Here is an 18,626-nt window from a genome sequence, read left to right on the forward strand (position 1 = left end):
TTCCTCTGGAACCAAGAGCCAAATTTAACTCTTATAAATTGACATAGACATTATATTATAATAACAGAAAAGTAACTGATACAAATCCATCAAGTTTTACACCTTAATTATTTAATGTAATTTAAGAAAAATATAAAATCTAAAAGAGTTACATTAACATCGAAATATATAGTATGAGAGTTCCAGCTCTGGAGAGAAAGATACCCTGACTGTCAGAAGTCAGGCTATACCTACAGCTGTGAAAGGAAAGTATCCTGGATATCTACAAGTGTGAGGAGAAAGGTATTCTGATTATTGGGAAGTCAGGCTATACCACAAGCTGTGGAGGAAGGGTTCCCTGGATACCTACAGATCTGAAAAGAAAGGTAACCTGGATAACCAAAGCAGTGAGGAGTAAGAAATACTGACTGTCCCAGAAGTCAGGCTACACCCAAATCTATGTCCCAGTGGGGAATGGTTTCCCCTCAGTATGTGGTAATCCTGCTCCTCTCTGAGAGGGAGCCATTACAGCAGGGTTCCTCACCACTCTGCTAAGATATATCCAGTGGAGATATCCATTGCTGCTCTGCTCCACTTCCCTAAGGGAGTTTCACAGGAGATTTGTCCATCACTTCTCTGTTGCACTCCACAAAGTGTTTCCCAGCAGAGTTGTCCATTTCTTCTGAATTCTGGACCAGATTGTTACTTCTCTGCTTCACTGATGGGGAAACCCAGAAGGAATGTAGCAGTTCGTTCTGGCTCTGGGGAATAGATGTCAACTCTGCTCTCCTCCCTTAATGGAGTTTCCCAGCAGAGGTATCTGTTGCTTCTCTGCTCTACTCCCAGAGACATTCCAAGCAGAGCTGCCATGTGCTTCTCTGATCCACTCCACTAGGAAGGTTCCCAGTAGAGGTGTCCATTGATTCTCTGCTCTGCTCCAACTAGGGAATTCCTGAGCAGAGATTCTACTCAGCTCTGGCAAAAGAAGTTCTTCATCCAAAACTTATTCAAGAGATTCATTTGGGAGGGGGAATCCAGGAGGGTGGTTCCCTCTCCCGGGGTGGAAAAAGGCAGCTCAAAACTGAACAGGCACAACACTTACATGGGGCTTCTTAGGTCCGAGTTTTTTCAGGGAGATTTCTCAGCATGAGAAGTGGTCAGATTTCAATCCCTGAAATTGAAGAAACTCAGAGATAGGCTGGATTTTGTCCTCAGTGACAGTTGATTTTGTGCTTAGGGATTGGTTGGTTTCATGCTCACTTGGTCAGGGGTAGAGTGTGTTTCTTAGGCTCTGGATTCAGGGCCAAAGTGTGTGTCTTTCACTGATTCAGGTTTCAGAATCACAGTGTCTTTCTTTTTTTTTTTTTTTTTCATAATAGGACACCATCTTTTATTTCTTTAAAGTTAGACTAAAGTATTTTTTTTTAAGATTTATTTATTTATTATGTATCCAGAATGTATGACTGCAGGCCAGAAGAGGGCACCAGATCTCATTACAGATGGTTATGAGCCACCATGTGGTTGCTGGGAATTGAACTCAGGACCTATGGAGGAGCAGTCAGTGCTCTTATCCTCTGAGCCATCTCTCCAGCCCCACAGTGTCTTTCTTTAGGCGGCCATTTTACCCTACAAATAGGGTTTTATAAATCATATTTTTCCATGATCTGCGGGGGTAAACAATATAAAAATGGACATCATAAAGCTTGAAAAGATTGCTGTCACTGTCAAATTATTTTCTACAGCATAAATACTCTTGAGTAGTTGAATGCAAGTGTCTTGGATAAAGATGTTATCAAATATTTTATAAGTACTTCCAACAAGTACTCAAAGTCTCTATAATATGCAAAGGCTCTAACAGATAGATTACACTCAAAAAGATCTACTCCTCTATAAAGTGCATAACTTTACTACACTAACTATATTTTTAGGGTTTGTCTGCAGTATGAATTTTTCTCATGATTTCAAAGACTACTCATACAGCCAAAGCCTTTACCACACTGATTACATTCATAGGGTTTCTCTCCAGTATGTGTTCTTTTATGCATTTCAAGAGCATTGTTACAAGTAAAGGCTTTACCTCATTGATTACATTTACAGGGTTCCAATCCAGTATGTGTTCTTTTATGCCCTTGAAGATGGTTGTGTCAAACAAAGGCTTTACCACATTGATTACATTCATAGGGTTTCTCTCCAGTATATGTTCTTTTATGGATTTCAAGAGTATTTTTATGAGTGAAGGCTTTATCACATTCATTGCATTCATAGGGTTTCTCTCCAGTATGTGTTCTTTTATGTATTAGGAAATCCTTGTGATGTGCAAAGGCTTTACCACATTGATTGCATTCATAGGGTTTCTCTCCAGTATATGTCCTTTAATGCCTTTGAAGATGGTAGTGTCGTACAAAGGCTTTATGACATTGATTACATTCATAGGGTCTCTCTCCAGTATGTGTACTTTTATGTATTTGGAGACCGTTGTGACGTACAAAGGCTTTACCACATTGATTACATTCATAGGGTTTCTCTCCAGTATGTGTTCTTTAATGTTTTTGGAGAGAACTGTGACGTGAAAAGTCTTTACAACATTAATTTCATTTACAGGTTTTCTCTCGAAGATGTGCTCTTTTATGAATTTGGAGATAACTGTGATGAGAATAGGCTTTACCACAAAGATTACATTCATAGGGTTTCTCTCCAGTATGCAAACTTTTATGTCTTTGAAGATTACGGTGGTTCGCAAAGGCTTTACCACACTGATTGCATTCATAGGGTTTCTCTCCAGTATGTGTTCTTTTATGGATTTCAAGAGTATTTTTACAAGTGAAGGCTTTACCACATTGATTGCATTCATAGGGTTTCTCTCCAGTATGTGTTCTTTTATGCAATTGAAGAACATTTCTTTGAGTGAAGGCTTTACCACATTCATTGCATTCATAGGGTTTCTCTCCAGTATGTGTTCTTTTATGCACTTGAAGAACATTTCTTTCAGTGAAGGCTTTACCACATTGATTGCATTCATAGGGTTTCTCTCCAGTATGTGTTCTTTTATGCCTTTGAAGATGGTAGTGTCGTGCAAAGGCTTTACGACATTGATTACATTCATAGGGTTTCTCTCCAGTATGGGTTCTTTTATGTATCTTGAGATTATTGTGACATACAAAGGCTTTACCACATTGATCACATTCATAGGGTTTCTCTCCAGTATGTGTTCTTTTATGGACTTCAAGACTATATTTATAAAGGAAGGCTTTACCACATTCATTGCATTCATAGGGTTTCTCTCCAGTATGTGTTCTTTTATGCCTTTTGAAATCCTTGTGATGTGCAAAGGCTTTACGACATTGATTGCATATATAGGGTTTCTCTCCAGTATGTGTGCTTATAAGAATTTCAAGAGTACTTTTATGAGTGAAGGCTTTACCACATTCATTGCATTCATAGGGTTTCTCTCCAGTATGTGTTCTTTTATGCGATTGAAGAGCATCCTGATGTGCAAAGGCTTTTCCACATTGATTACATTCATAGGGTTTTTCTCCAGTATGTGTTGTTTTATGGTGTTTTAGAGTACTGTCTGTTGCAAAGGCTTTACCACAAAGATTACATTCATAGGGTTTCTCTCCAGTATGTGTTCTTTTATGGACTTTAAGAGAACTGTGCCATGCAAAGGCTTTGCCACAAAGATTACATTCATAGGGTTTCTCTCCAGTATGTGTTCTTTCATGGCTTCGAAGATGACGGTGTAGTGCAAAGGCTTTACCACATTGATTACATTCATAGGGTTTCTCTCCAGTATGTGTTCTTTTATGGATATCAAGAGTATTTTTACGAGTGAAGGCTTTACCACATTCATTGCATTCATAGGGTTTCCCTCCAGTATGTGTTCTTTTATGCATTTGAAGAGCATCCTGACGTGCAAAGGCTTTACCACAAAGATTACATTCATAGGGTTTCTCTCCAGTATGTGTTCTTTGAAGATGACTGTCATGTGCCAAAGTTTTATCACATTTAGTATACACAAGTTTCTCTCCAGTATGACCTCTTTCATGCCTACAAAGATAATTGGCACATGTAAGGGCTTTACAATATTCAATACAGGGTTGAATCTTCATATCTGTATGAATTAATTTTACAATTAGGTCCAATTGTAAAAAGGAATATGATCTTTAGGATTTATCACTGTGTTTACACTCATGTTGTTCCCCTTCATTAAGGGTTGTTTTGCATCTTTGAAAATACCTGTAATGGTAAGATCCTTTATTACATGGTTCACATTTACTGAGTCTCTTTTCTATATTAGATTTTTCATACATTTGAAGAGAACTGGAAAAACTCAGAGTTTTATCACCCTTATTGCGTTCATAAATTTTCCTATACTTTGAGTAATACTACATTTACTAGTCGAACTAAAACAAACAGAAATATTTACACAGTCCTAGTATTCACAGGGCTTTTCTGCAGTGTGAGTTTGTGGATGTATTAACAATGAAGCTGGAAAACCAATTACTTGTATACTTGAATCAAATTCAACAGTTATACTCAACATGGGGAATGCTACATATCTTCTAATGTTTCTGAGAGGCATATTACATCTGTCCATATACCTGTGCTCATATGGCTCATATCCAAAGTAACATATGATGGACCTAGTAAAGGAAGAATAACAAAAGGTTTCCGCATTGAATTCACAGTTTGATTTTTTATTCCACATAGAAATGTGGTATAGGGATCAAGGTTTCTCCACAACAAATGTCCCTCGACTCTTCATTTTAAGTGTCCTACTCATTAAACTTAGCACAGTCACAACAAGCACATGACTAACACTAGCGTTACTATGGACTATTTGGCCATTAAAAAGGTATGGAGACATACTTATTACCTCTTGAGCATACCATTTGTAATATGAGTAGTATGAAACTAAATAGATTGGCAGTTCTACACCATAGCTCTCATGGAGCTATGGTTCAAATGGTAATATCTGTTAAAGCATTGTTTCCTTGTCTTCTTTCTTTAAAAAATGCTTTGCAAATGCAATTTGCCTACCTGAAATTGAGGTATATGGTTCTGTGAGAATTTAGTAATCATCATTGCACATGAAACTGTGCTTATTTACACTGTTGCTTTTGTTTAAAGCTTACAGGACACATTACATTTCTTTGGAGGCACATTTGTATCAGCTTGCACATCATAATTACCTTCCATGTCTTCTAGAACTTTGACAAGGTTCTTCAATATTATGGTCTTCCCAACTGTACCCTAAAATATAGTACCAAAAAATGTATGATATATTATTGAAAATTATGGAAAATTTAAGTAACTATCTTCAGTGAACCTTAGAGCCATGCCTGATTTATTCTCCTCACTCCTCTTTCTAATGAAACTATAGAAGAGCATCAAAAAACAAGGAACACCTGTCTCCTTATTTTAGAATATGAAGAAAAATTCACTCTTACCTATGGTAGTGAGGTTCCTGTAAGTCTCCAGCATAACATCTTTGTAGAGCTTCTTCTGAGAAGAATCCAGCAAAGACCACTCTCCCGAAGTAAAGTCGATATGTACATCATCATAGGTCACTGCATTCTAAAACATGCCATACATGTGTAAAACACAAAGTATAATACTGGTAACATTATAAATATATAGTTCTTTGACAGTATAATCATATAATTCTTGTACTCCCCAAACTTATTCCATGATATAGACATTATAATGTAATCACCAAGTCCCTTTGGAAGGAAACTGAATAGGAGGTTCACCTCTGTCATTTCTGTACCCTGTGAATGGGATATCATCTTGCAAGAGAAATGCCTATTAAAAAACATAGACAGACAAGTAAACAGATCCACAGTACACAGTACACATGAGAGAAATTGTATGAACAATTACTAACTACAAAAAATAAAAATAAGATGAACAAGTTGGGTATATTGGCTCATACCTTTAACCAGTCCACTCAAATCCAAGGCAGGTATATCTGCCTCAGAGCTGAGTGCCAGCCTAGTCTATGCAGCCAGTTCCAGGACAGTCAGAAGTATATGTAAAGACTCCCATTCAAAAATCAGTGAAACACACAAAAAATATATAAAGAACTCAGAGTTTTTTGCTAATGTTTCTACAAAGAGTTCTGTATTTATCTTCTGGAAGCTTAAAGTGCCCCTATTGAAACTTACAAAAACATCAATAGATTTGACTAAAAGGCACTGCATATTTAAACATATGGACAGATGAAAACATTAGCAATATAATGTTAATCATAATTGATCAAGATAGGGCAGTAGAGATGGCTAAGTAGTAAAGAGCTCTTGCTGATCTTGCATATAAGTGAACTCAATTGCCAGCACTCACTTGCAGGATCACAACTATGCATTATCCCAAGTTCAGGACTTTTGAGACTGTCTCTTGATCACTATGAGGACAGGTACCCATGTGGTACATATCCATACAAACAAGAAAATACGCAATATCATTTAAATTTTTAAGACAAACACACCAGGCAGGAAGGTGATGTATCTGCAATCCAATGACTCAAAAGGCTCAGACAGTATTAATGTCATGAATACATGCCATCCTGAGAAAGAGAATGATACCCTCTGCCAAATTCTAAAATTCAAGATATGAATGAAGCTCTGCCTCTGCTTCCCAAGTGATGTGATTAAAGGCATGCGCCACCACAGACCGACTGATAACTGTTTTTGTTGTGTATACTTTTACTGTGTTAAAGTTAAAACTATTCATTTTTATTTACCAAAAAAGAAGAAATGTTGTGGAATACTTTTTTTTTTCTCTCTGAGACAGCGTTTCTCTGTGTAGCTTTGCACCTTTCCTGGGACTCACATGGTAGCCCAGGCTGGCCTCGAACTCACAGAGATCCACCTGGCTCTGCCTCCCGAGTGCTGGGATTAAAGGCGTGCACCACCACTGCCCGGCGTGGAATACTATTTTAATATGGGTTAATTTGTATATGCTGTGGAACATTTCTTTTAATGCAAAGATTTGTTACATTCTTTTATGCTGCAGTTGTTTAAATCTATAAAGCTGTGATGCTTTGCCTGTCTAAACTACCTAATTGGTCTAATAAAGACCTGAATTGTCAATAGATTGGCAGGAAAGGATTGGTGGGGCTGGCAGGCAGAAAGAAAAAAACGGGAGGGGAAATTTGGGATGAAAAATGGAAGGAGCAAGAAAAGGAGAGGATAGCAGGGCCCAACAACCCAGCTACACAGTAAGCCTGAAATGCCCTTCCAGACATTCCTTTTACCTCACTCCTGAGGACTGGGAATCCTGTGGTAACCTAAACCCTTACGAATGAGACAGAATGGGGAGTGTATGGCAGCTAAACTGGAGAGCTGCTCTAATATCAAGGTCAGTGGAGACAGTAGAGAGGCAATCCATGGAAACCACAAGGTCCTGGAAGTGAAGACCTACTCCTGCAGAGAAGGTATTCTACAGCTGTTGGGAAGCCAAAGGCAGAGCTGGCAGGGTAGACAGACCCTACCTAGCCCTGCAAGATTTCAGGTGAAGGAAGAAACATAGACAGTAGACATGTTAACATAAGGTTTTGGGGGGAGGAGTCTAAGGAGTCCTATCCCTAGACAAAATTCTACAGGAATCTAATAACTATAGAGATAGAGTACTATTCTTTTCCAGGCTTGAGCCTTCTAGTTGGTTGTCCAAAACAAAGTGGTCTGCCCTGACATCATATACATACATGAAAGACCAAATAGACTTAGCAGCTTATATTTAAATATTTATGTGCCTAGAAATATAAATCTATATGCAATAATAATAACAAAAGAAAAAGAGATAACCAATTTAAGATGTAGTAAGTATGGGGAATGAAGTGACTAGAAAGAGGAAGGAGAAAGAAGTTCTTAGGTGTTTATATTTTAAATATTAATCTTAGGCCACAGAAATACATAGGGAAAATAAAATACAAATGGCTGACAAATGATTAAAAGTGTTTTATATACTTAGCTATTGGACAAATGCAAATGACAACCTCTGTCCCTGTGGAGGTTGGTGTTAAATCTTCAGCTATGTTTTTCAATGGTAATACCAATAATGTTCATGAAATTAGTAAAATTCCATGGGAAGGAATATGAATAGAGAATACATAGAATGCAGAGATTAAAAGGGTGCAATGGCATGGGGGGGGGTAAAGTGGGATGGGGGACTGTGCTACAGGTCGCAGGAATATATCCTAAGAACTCAGCTGGTTAGGGCAGAGCCACTACCTAAAGGGATCAAGGAATTCCTTCAGAGGAAGCCCAATTCCAAGGAGCATTTGGTGTTATTTAGCTGTCTTCTGTTATGAAAATCATGTGTGCCATCATAGCGTTCGCTATTAATTTTTTCCCTAAGAAGTGCTAACAGTGTGGACTGATCACTATTTGGACATATACATTCAAAGTATTTGGAGAACAGCCTCAGGAAAGGTTTCCTTCCCCGCTCCTGCCCCAGCCCATCCATTTCTCCCCTTTCAGCACTGGAATCAGATATCTCCCTTAGCCACTTTCAAGGACTAAAAGAAATAACAATCCAGACCACCACATGCTAGTCTCCTGATTACAGGTAAATTCCACAAGGAGATACCACCTAGGTCAGGTGGAACTTAAGCAATAGCTTTACACAATTTAGTTTGGACCCTCCTTTTTTACAGCCTTACTAATGCTACAGAGCCCTAATCTCTTCTCTCTCTCTTGGTTTTTTGAGACAGAGTATCTCTGTGTAGCTTTGGTGCCTGTCCTGGAACTCACTCTGTAGCTCAGGCTGGCCTGGAACTCACAGAGATCCATCCACTTGCCTCTGCCTCCTGAGTGCTGGGATTAAAGGAGTGCGCCGCCCCCCGCCTGGCGACCCCAAACTTCTTACCTAACCACTTCTCGGAATGTCGACTGAGCACATGAATCCCCTTTTTCATACACTAACCGGTCATTAGCACTCAGTTGACCTCTTCTTTTACCACTCCCATTTTGGGTTGTAAAAGGCCTGACAGTCTCTACCTGAGGAAAATTCTTACCTACCTTTATGACCCCATAGAATTCAAGCCTGGTGGCCTTCTCTGCCAGAGGATTGCTATTGCTTGGGTTTATAATTGGATTTCTGGGAGACTTGGGGGGAATGTAGAGAACTTACAGGAGAAGAACTGAGGGGGGAAAAGAGGATTTTGACCAGAGAGAATGTGTGGAAAAGAACCTAGATGAGGCAGAATTAAGACAAGAGAATTAAGATAGAAATTAGAGGGAGGGGTAGATAAATATATAGAGAAATCAGTCAAGAAAGGAGCTAGGTATGGAAACAGAACTGAAGCTATGTAAATAGGATGTTATAACAGAGGAATTAAAGCAAGTGGGCTATAGAGCTTGGTGTGCTGAGATTTTATTTCCCCAAAATAGTCCTCGCCGTTTGCAGTTTACTCTCCTGAGCCCCTGGGATGTATAGTATTAAGGATCATCCTTCTAATATTATACAAGAGGACTTGAAGTAGGTCATCAGAGGGAGAAGGGAAAGAAATAAATAAAACAAAAGACCTTTTGAAAAACATATGGAAAGCTGGAGAGATGGCTCACAGGTCAAGAACACTGGGTGTTCTTCCAGACATCGTGGGTTCAATTTCCAGCAAATACATGGTGGTTCACAATCATCTATAACAGGATCTGATGTCTTCCTCTGGCATACAGGTATACACGCAGAGAAGTCATACATAAAATACAAATAAATAACATTTTAAAAAACATGGAAATTACGATACATTAATATCACTAACATATACTCACATGCAGAGAAACACAAACAAACACATGGAAAGGGTAAAATAAGGAGAGAGGAGAGAGAGACAGAATTAAAATGGAGTTACTCTGAAAAAGAGCATTATCCCTACAAAACACCAGAGGGTAACAAATAAAAACTCTGCCATGTATGAGTTACTTCTTTGGGAGTTCTTGGCAATTAGATCCCAAAGACTCCTCCAACATTACACCAAATTGCTCTTGGTTATCCTACAGAACTTGATGGTAAGACTTGATTGCCAAAGACACCATATGTTTGAGCCATAGAGCATGGCAAAATCAAAGGGGTAAAGAAGCAGAAGCTTTATCCTTACTGACTTGCTTTCACAGTGCTGGAAGGTGTTATGCAAGTTACTGGAAGAGACAAGTAATCATCACCCGTGCCAAACTACAAACACTTCAAGCTGCAGTAATGACTGACCTGGCAAGAGCTGCCCACTGCTGCGACAGTAACACAAATATCATAGGAGTAAGCAATGACTTCCTGACTGTATCTGAGTCCCTCTCCACAGCAAGAAACACATACCCGGCATGATTATCAGACTAAGAACCTAAAAATAGATAAGGCACAAGCCTTAGGGAAGAATGTATTACTATTATGCTACTAAGTGGACATAGCATTAAACTGACTTAAAACAACTTACCATTACATTGACAGCTGAAAGGATCTCCCATCCCTCAACTAGACTATGATTGACATGGTGACACGTATCTGGCCAAGGTGCAGAGAATAAACAACTGGGGAATGCTCAGTCTTAAAGCCACAGATATAGCTCAATCCCCTCCTAAGTCTCAGGGGTCATTGTGGAAGATGTGGTAGGAAAAACATAAAAGACAGAGGTGTGCTCTCTTCTCCCAGACCCAATCCCCAGAGACTTGTCTCTAGTGCTGGAACAGATCACCAGCTGAAGCCTCCCTTCCCACTCCCTGTCCACATATCCTGTGGATCCCACAGACCATCCTCTCTAAATCTCTCTCCCCACACTCCTTGCTTCATCCCAGCCACCAACACCAGCAGGCATTCCCTGTGAACACACCAGCAGAGCAGGCCAATAAATCAGGTGACACACAGTCATCACACTATCTCAAGATCCAGAGATGAAACAGAAACCAAGGAACATACACATACCCAATAAGGACAAACCCAGACCTAGAATCATCCCAAACTCAGATGCCTAGAAGCCAGCACAGGAACATAATAACAGCCAAGGCTTAATGTGTCCACTAGAGCCCAGCTTTCCTGGGCTCAATCACAGCAGGCCCTGAATATTCCCACACACTTGCAACACAAAGAATGACTTTAATGCCAACTATATGAAGATAATGGAGGTCCTTAAAAAGGAAAGGAATAAATCCCTGAAAGAAAGCCAGGAAAACACACACAATGGTTATTGGAGGAAATGAATAAATTCCTTCAAATAAAACCAAGAAAAAGGAAACAAACAATTGAAGGAAATGGATCAAATTGTTCAAGACCTGAAAATAGAAATAGAAGCAAAAAGAAAATGCAAATTGAGGGAATTCTGGCAATTAAAAGTTTAGGACTGCAAACAGGAACTACAGAGGCAAGCATCACCAACAGAATGCAAGAGATGGAAGAGTGAACTGTAGGCACTGAAGACAAGACAGAGAAAATAAAAATACTGGATGCTCCACTTTCCTATCTAATTCTACAAGAAGCAGTTAACATAGTTCTTCGGATCGGACACTAACTTTCAATTATTCAGAGGACTACAAGACATAGATTTGCAGCACTCAAAAGTTGGGAGGAAAACTGCCATGAATTGGTGGACAGCCTGGGCTACATAACAAAAGAACAAAAATAAAATTCCATTCAGGATAGTAAGAAAAGGCAGAAAAAAATGCAAGTCACTGAAAAACTCTAAGACCTCAAAATGGCATGAGCTGACAACATGTATCTGGTTCATGTATGGGAAATAACTTTTACAAACTTGTATAGCCACTGTGAAAATCAAAATGGCAGTTGCTCAGAATATTGAGTGTAGATCAGCCCCAAGATGCCACTATACCACTCTTGGGCATCTAGCCAAAGGATGCTCCACCCTACCACAGGGAAACAAGCTCAGCTATGTTCACTGCAGCTTTATTCCTAATAGCCAGAAACTGGAAACAGCATAGATGTCCCTCAACCACAGAGTTGATCAAGAAAATGTGCAAAAAAAAAAAATTTTAAAAAAGCCGGGCGGTGGTGGCCCACGCCTTTAATCCCAGCACTCAGGGAGGCAGAGCCAGGCGGATCTCTGTGAGTTCGAGGCCAGCCTGGGCTACCAAGTGAGTTCCAGGAAAGGCGCAAAGCTACACAGAGAAACCCTGTCTCGAAAAATCAAAAAAAAAAAAAAAAAAAAAAAAAGAAAGAAAAGAAAATGTGCAATATTGATACAATGGTGTGTTACTCAGTTATTAAAACAAGGAAATCATAAAACTTGCTGGACAAATGGATGGAACTAGAAAAAAAATTTATTCTCAGTGAGTTAACTGAGACCCAAAAAGACAAACATACTATTAACTCCCTTCTAAGTGGATATTGGCTGTAAAGTAAAGGATATTCATTCTACAATCCACAGACTGAGAAAGGCTAATTAACAGGGAGGGCTCCATGAGGAGACACATGGATCTTCCTGGAAAGAGGAAACAGAATAGATTTTCTGGATAGACTAGAGGTGGGTGGGGAGGGGGCAGGAGAGAGTTGCAAGGAGAAATGGAGGTAGACAGAATGGGGAGACCACTGGATGGGAGACAAACTGTGCCAGGAAAAGTGTGGTCTTGACCAATGTTACCCAGCTACCTATGATTCTATGTATATAGTAATTAAATAAACATGGATTTCACAACTTCCAAAAAATTAACTCAAAGTGATCCTTAAACTCTTATGTTTCTGACCCTCAAGCTACTGGTATTTCTTCCAAAGACAGAAGCCCCATGCTCTAATGCTTTCTGTAGATGGATGTGATCTCTCAGCCCCATATGGCTCCTTGTGGTTTCAGGTAAACCCAGCCCCACTGATGCCCAATCCCAAAACAACACAGAAAAATAATTTAAAATCTGCTTCCTGACACATGGATCATGGCACAAGATGTGGAATCTGATCTATCCACCTGCCCAGCACCATGGACACCTGAGAAATCTCTACAGATCAGAAACTCCCTTTGTCCCCTGGAAGTGAACTTCACTGAATCATACCATGGTGACGGGTGGTAGCAGAAATTTAGAAGTATTCTAATCATGTATTGCTGAAGGATGATCCATATCACCGCTTTCAACCACTTCCTAAACTATTTGTAACATTTAGAAGATAAACGTGAAAGTGGAATGCAATATTCAGAACTTCTAGGAACCAAACCTTCACTTTTTCCAATTTGTTTTTCTACCCAACAACAGAAGCTATGCTTGTGTGTGCTCACTGGACAGTGATATCACAAAGCACTGTATCCTCCCAGCCAAGGCTACACAGCCACATCATTCCCAGGAAATCCCATACAGGGAGGCTCAGAGGAAAAGGACCACTGTCCAGGTCATCACATGGACCAACAGAACCACAGACTGACTCATGGTCCATTCAAGTCCCAGCAGAAATGACAGCACAGCAGACCTGCTCTGAACACCCCACACTCATGATGGTATTGCTTGTCATCTTCCTTACAACTCCCTACAGCAGAAGCAGAGAAGAATCCTGAAAAAGAACCTGCAAGCTACTACTGTTATTGCTAAGACTTGACAGAGTCCCTCATTAGCTATGGCCACCCTATTAGCAGCTCCACTACTGGGTGAGCAGAGACCAAATGACTCAGGCAGCACAGGCCTTCCCAGGCTGTCGTTACACCCCAGGAAACAGGCCCCAAGTAAGGAAAGTTTGTATTTTAGTAGGCATTCTTCCAACTCTCCCAGAGTACTTCTCATTCATCGCACAAGGCATAGGGTCCTTTATGTGCACATTCCATTACACACTCAATGTCCAGTGCAGCCAACTCTTTGCTTCTTAGTTGGACAGTCCTACAGCCAAACATAGGTCACATTCAAATAGTGACTGCTGTTAAAGCAAAACAACAAGGAGGGGTCATGGTAGGCGTGGAGGCAACAAAGAGACTCTGCTTATGATGTAGCTTTTATCTCAAACAATGTTTTGAAAAGTTGAAACAGGCTTTAGAGCCATATGCTCCAGAGATTAGGGATTTGTATGAGAGCCCACCAGGGATGACTCACACTTTTTCAATCTCAGCTGTAGATCTTAAACCTGAAAAATAATAGTCCTGTTAGGCAGGGCCACAACATTTTACAAAGATCCTCTGTTCTGGTTGAAGTAGTGCAACTGTAGAAATTGGGTTACATGTTAAGGTCAGGGCTTTACCCAGATTCTTGATTGCTATCATCTGTGGACCTCAAGAAATGGCCAGTCAGGACATTTATTGATGTCTAAAAGTGATTACCTGACTCCATATTGCTAAAATCAATACTGCCAAAGCAGGAAAGATCTCACCCTCCTTCCTGCATTCCTTCTCTGCGCTGTGACTACATCAGCCTCAAAGTTGGTCAGGGAACTCAACTCTTGCACAGGTCCTTTGTGGTGGTATTGTGTTCCCCAAAATATTGTGTACTCTAATAAATTTATCTGGGGTCAGAGAACAGACAGCCACTAAATACAAAGGCTAGAAAATGGTGGCACTCACACCTTTAATCCTAGCATTCCAGAGACAGAAATCCCTCTGGATCTCTGTGAGTTCAAGGCCACATTGGAAACAGCCAAGCATGGTGACACACACCTTTAATCCCAGAAAGCCAGGCTTTAATCCCAGGGAGTGGTGGTAGAAAGCAGAAAGATATATAAGGCGTGAGGACCAGAAACTAGAAGCTTTTGGCTGGTTCGGCATTTGGCTGGTTAAGCTTCAGGCTTTCCAGCAGCAGTTCAGCTGAGAGCCATTGGGATGAGGACATAGAAGCTTCCAGTCTGAGGAAACAGGACCAGCTCAGGAACTGGCAAGGTGAGATAGCTGTGGCTTGTTTTGTCTCTCTGATCTACCAGCATTGACCCCAATAACTGGCCTCAGGTTTGATTTTATTAATAAGAACTTTTAAGAATCCTGCTACAGTCCTTCTTCATTTGTAATTCCCCAGTAAGAGAGATTGGGGGACACTCATTCCCTGCCCTCTTATCCTTCTCACTGACCAGTCAAGGCCCAGCCTGGAAGAAGTTGCAGGACTGCCTTCCCAGCACTGGGCAGCAGAGGCAGGATTAGGTATTCAGAGTAATTCTCAACTTCATAGCTCCAGGCAAGCCTGGGCTACAGGACATATTGCTCTAAGCAGAAATAAATAAATCAATAGCACTTGAGAAAAAAGGGATGTCATTCTTAATGAACAAGAAACATTAGAGATATAAACAAATAGAGAAAAGAGGAATAATACACATAATTTAAAAAATGTTAAAAAATACCAATAAGTAACATTTTTAAATGATTAAAAATGATATATTTTCAAGATTAAAAAATTTATCTGCCGGGCATTGGTGAAGCATGCCTTTAATCTCAGCACTGGGGAGGCAGAGCCAAGTGGATCTCTGTGAGTTGGAGGCCAACCTGGGCTACCAAGTGAGCTCCAGGAAAGGCGCAAAGTTACACAGACAAACCCTGTCTCGAAAAACAAAACAAAACAAAACAAAACAAAAATTTATCTTTATTGACTTAGAAAAAGAATAGGTCCTTACTTAACAAAGAGAAGGCCATTAATAAGTGATTGATCTTGCCTGTAAGTACATGTTGGCTGCTGAGATCTGTAACCTGACACACAGAGTTACAGACAATGGACTATTTCTCAAACCTCTAAGCTGACATATTTGTGTGAATCAGGGCTGATCGTATCTGCACGGATGCAAATTCAATATTCACTACCTCAGGGAACTATCTCAAATTTTACACCCACCAATTTGGTCTGTTTTCATTTACATGACGTGAATGAATACGTGCTGGGAAATTATGAATTAACTCCTCCAGCCACAATCAGGTCCTTTTTCATAATGGTGACTCCAGCAGCTGACTGCCTACCCTGTTTCCCCCTGCAGTGTACACAATAAACTATTCCTCCTAAACTGGTCTGAAGACAGAAGCCATGAAGCACATGAAAATCCTTTTCCTGTAACTGCAATAAACAGTCTACTACATGACTCAAATGGAGAACTTTAAATTCTGAGGTGGTAGTCATTTAATTTAAGAATTTTTGGAAGTGTAATATAGGACAACAAGGTCATTGCCCTGGAGTGCAACAGTCTGAATTCAAGGCCACCTGAGTCAATAGAAGACCGCTTGTCTCAGAAACATTTTGCTAAAGGCTGGAAATATAGCTGCTCTGGAAATACTTTGTCTTCCCAGGGAGAAATCACTCCACACACTTAGGAGATTAATATAGAAAACTCTCTTTAATGATAGCATGCTTCTATCTCTGTCTAATGCTCACAGAGGAGCCAACCTGGACCGAGTCTGCATTCCACTTATGCTGTCATCCTTAGGGTTCTTTTAGGTTCATGCCCCAGGCTACACTTGGAACAACTTACATAGGGACAGGAGACTGCAAGTTTGAACAGCAGCATCATGTATACACTTCCAGGGGGAAATGGAAGGAAGTGGGGAACTTCTATGAAGTCAGCAGAAACTGTCACACAAGGGGACAAATTCAGGAGGAGTCTAATCAAATAATACGCACAAGGGGACAGTGTCTTAAGGACATTGCTGACTCAGCCTACAGTGGCCCTGGAACTGACAACCACAGCTCCATGTGGTGGGAAGAGTTGGGTTCTCAGGATCTGAAGCAACCCCTCCACAAAGGCCCTAGCCCCAGACCATTACCAGCTCTATAGTCCTGGTTTTAGAGAAGGAAGTCTGTTTCATTCTCAATATATCAATAACTTAGGCCAAGCTCTCATTGACTGGGCCCCAGGCTGGTATTCCCTCTCCCAAGAATGTTCTTCCTCCCTGCCTGAGGGCCTAAATGAAAGCCTTGCTTGACCAGGCCAGTCCTTAACACAACAGTGTTTTGCTTTTCAAATAATTGTCACCTGGTGTCATACTGCTCATCTCTCAGAACTAAGCTTTTCTCAAGAGAAGTGGAACTTGAAGGCACACCAGGCCTTAAGGGAGGTTGTGACCCTGTAATGCCTCCTTGAACAGCTTGTTAGAGGCCTGTTCTTTGATACAGGAATGGGCCTAGTGCCTGGTAGTCAGGCAGGGGTGTCTCCTTTGTGATGGTTTGAAGCCAAATGTCTGGACAATCCTGGTGAAAAAAATATGTATTATGGCATCCTTATCTCTACCAGGCCTGGTTAGCACAGACTTATGTTTGGGGTGTTTTAGAGGCACTCCTCCCTTAGCTAAATTCTACTTTTTTGGACTTACTACCTATTAAGCCTTGGTCAATCCTTTCCATCACCAGTTCAACTCTACTCTTCATCACAGGGAAGTAGAGGAGTGCTACCCAACACAAGAGATGCCCTTTTCAACCTCCACAAAATTAACGGTACATGATCTTACGGGTAAAGGTTAAATGCAAAGAGCTGAATGTCTAGAAGATACTGGAACAATAGGCCTCTCTAAGTTTGGAATCCTGCCTGCCATGGATGCAACAAAAGCATGGTGTTGTTGACTACTAACATGTTTCTACACACAGCTCCCTGTTCCCAATGTTCTGCAAAGAGGCAACCCATAGAGTAAAGTTATTCCAAGGCCTGTGCCACGGTTCAGGGAGTGCAAGGACCACGTGGGAACTCACAGAGCAGGGAATTTGGCTGCAGATTCACACCCAACCCTGAGGAGGACCCAACACACTGGATCTCCCATGTTCCTATCCACTCTTCCTCATCTGGGGACAGCAACCCCTTGCTTACCTTGACATGGCTTCGCAGCTCTTCCATGGCCCCCTCAAGGCTTCCAGCAGCAGCACTCACTGCACAGCACATGTAAACACTGGCGCCAGCTCCTCTGCTAAGCCAATCCCATAACCTGGCAACCTGAATGGAACTGGACCACTCTGACTGGCAGTTCAGCCCCGAGGCCCTGATTGGCTAGTGAGGCCTGAGTGACAAGACCACCTCCCTTAGGGTTACAGTGTGCTTAAAGACACAGCACAATGGTTGCTGTCTCTGCCTCCCTCCCCAGACCCAGACCTTTTCCAGATCTGCAGAGATATGCATTTCAATAGCACTTGCCCCTGGCTCCTAGAGGAGCCATTGCCACTTCCCATTCTTCCCCGGGGACACCACATGACTAATTTGCACAGCCTTTTCCTCAATGTGGAGTGGAGTGATTTCCTGTCCCACAGGTGAAGGGTGCCCAGAATATTCACAGTTTTAAAGAGAGATTTAAGGACACAAAAGGAGATGTTTGTTCGGTGGCTTCACGCTGAGGTGAGGTGAACTGAAGGTCCTTTTACCTGTTAGTCACAGGCACTTCAGAGAACAAGGGGAGAAATGCAGGCACCAGATAAAAACACAGAATGATAGATTTGTCTCCCACCAGAAGGCTCAATGATGGCTCCATTGCTGTCGGAGTTTTCTTCCGGAATTCTGGCCAAAGTCTTGACAAATGAATAATTATAAAAAGAGTTGTCTTCAGGGTAAGTTGAATAGTTAGAGAATAATGGAGCAAGGAAGAATGTCTTTATGAGAACTATTGTTCACCAGCACATCTTCTTCAGTGGGCAAGTGAAAACAAAAAAAAAAAAAAAAACACACAACTGCATTATTTAAGGTTCTCTTCATGAGCAAGACTAGTAAAAATCAATCTATCCATGTGTGTAAAAAGTGAATTTATTCGAATGTCTCCCAAGCCGTGATCCAGACAGTCCAACAATGGCTGTCTA

The 18,626-nt window shown here is 40.9% G+C and overlaps 1 protein-coding gene across 1 annotated transcript; it reads right to left on the bottom strand.

The window, feature by feature from the left end:
• Nucleotides 1-2,432: 2,432 nt before the first annotated feature.
• On the bottom strand, nt 2,433-18,280 carry LOC143273342 (uncharacterized). The gene is made up of 4 exons (XM_076572306.1): nt 18,111-18,280; nt 5,430-5,556; nt 5,172-5,232; nt 2,433-4,026 (listed from the first exon to the last, which is right to left on the bottom strand). The coding sequence occupies exons 2-4, from the start codon at nt 5,461-5,463 to the stop codon at nt 2,571-2,573; spliced, it is 1,551 nt and encodes a 516-aa protein (XP_076428421.1). The 5' UTR covers nt 5,464-5,556; nt 18,111-18,280; the 3' UTR covers nt 2,433-2,570.
• Between the last annotated feature and the right edge of the window lie 346 nt (nt 18,281-18,626).

Source organism: Peromyscus maniculatus, chromosome 5, assembly GCF_049852395.1.
Source record: "Peromyscus maniculatus bairdii isolate BWxNUB_F1_BW_parent chromosome 5, HU_Pman_BW_mat_3.1, whole genome shotgun sequence".
In the NCBI taxonomy this organism is placed as follows: domain Eukaryota; kingdom Metazoa; phylum Chordata; class Mammalia; order Rodentia; family Cricetidae; genus Peromyscus; species Peromyscus maniculatus.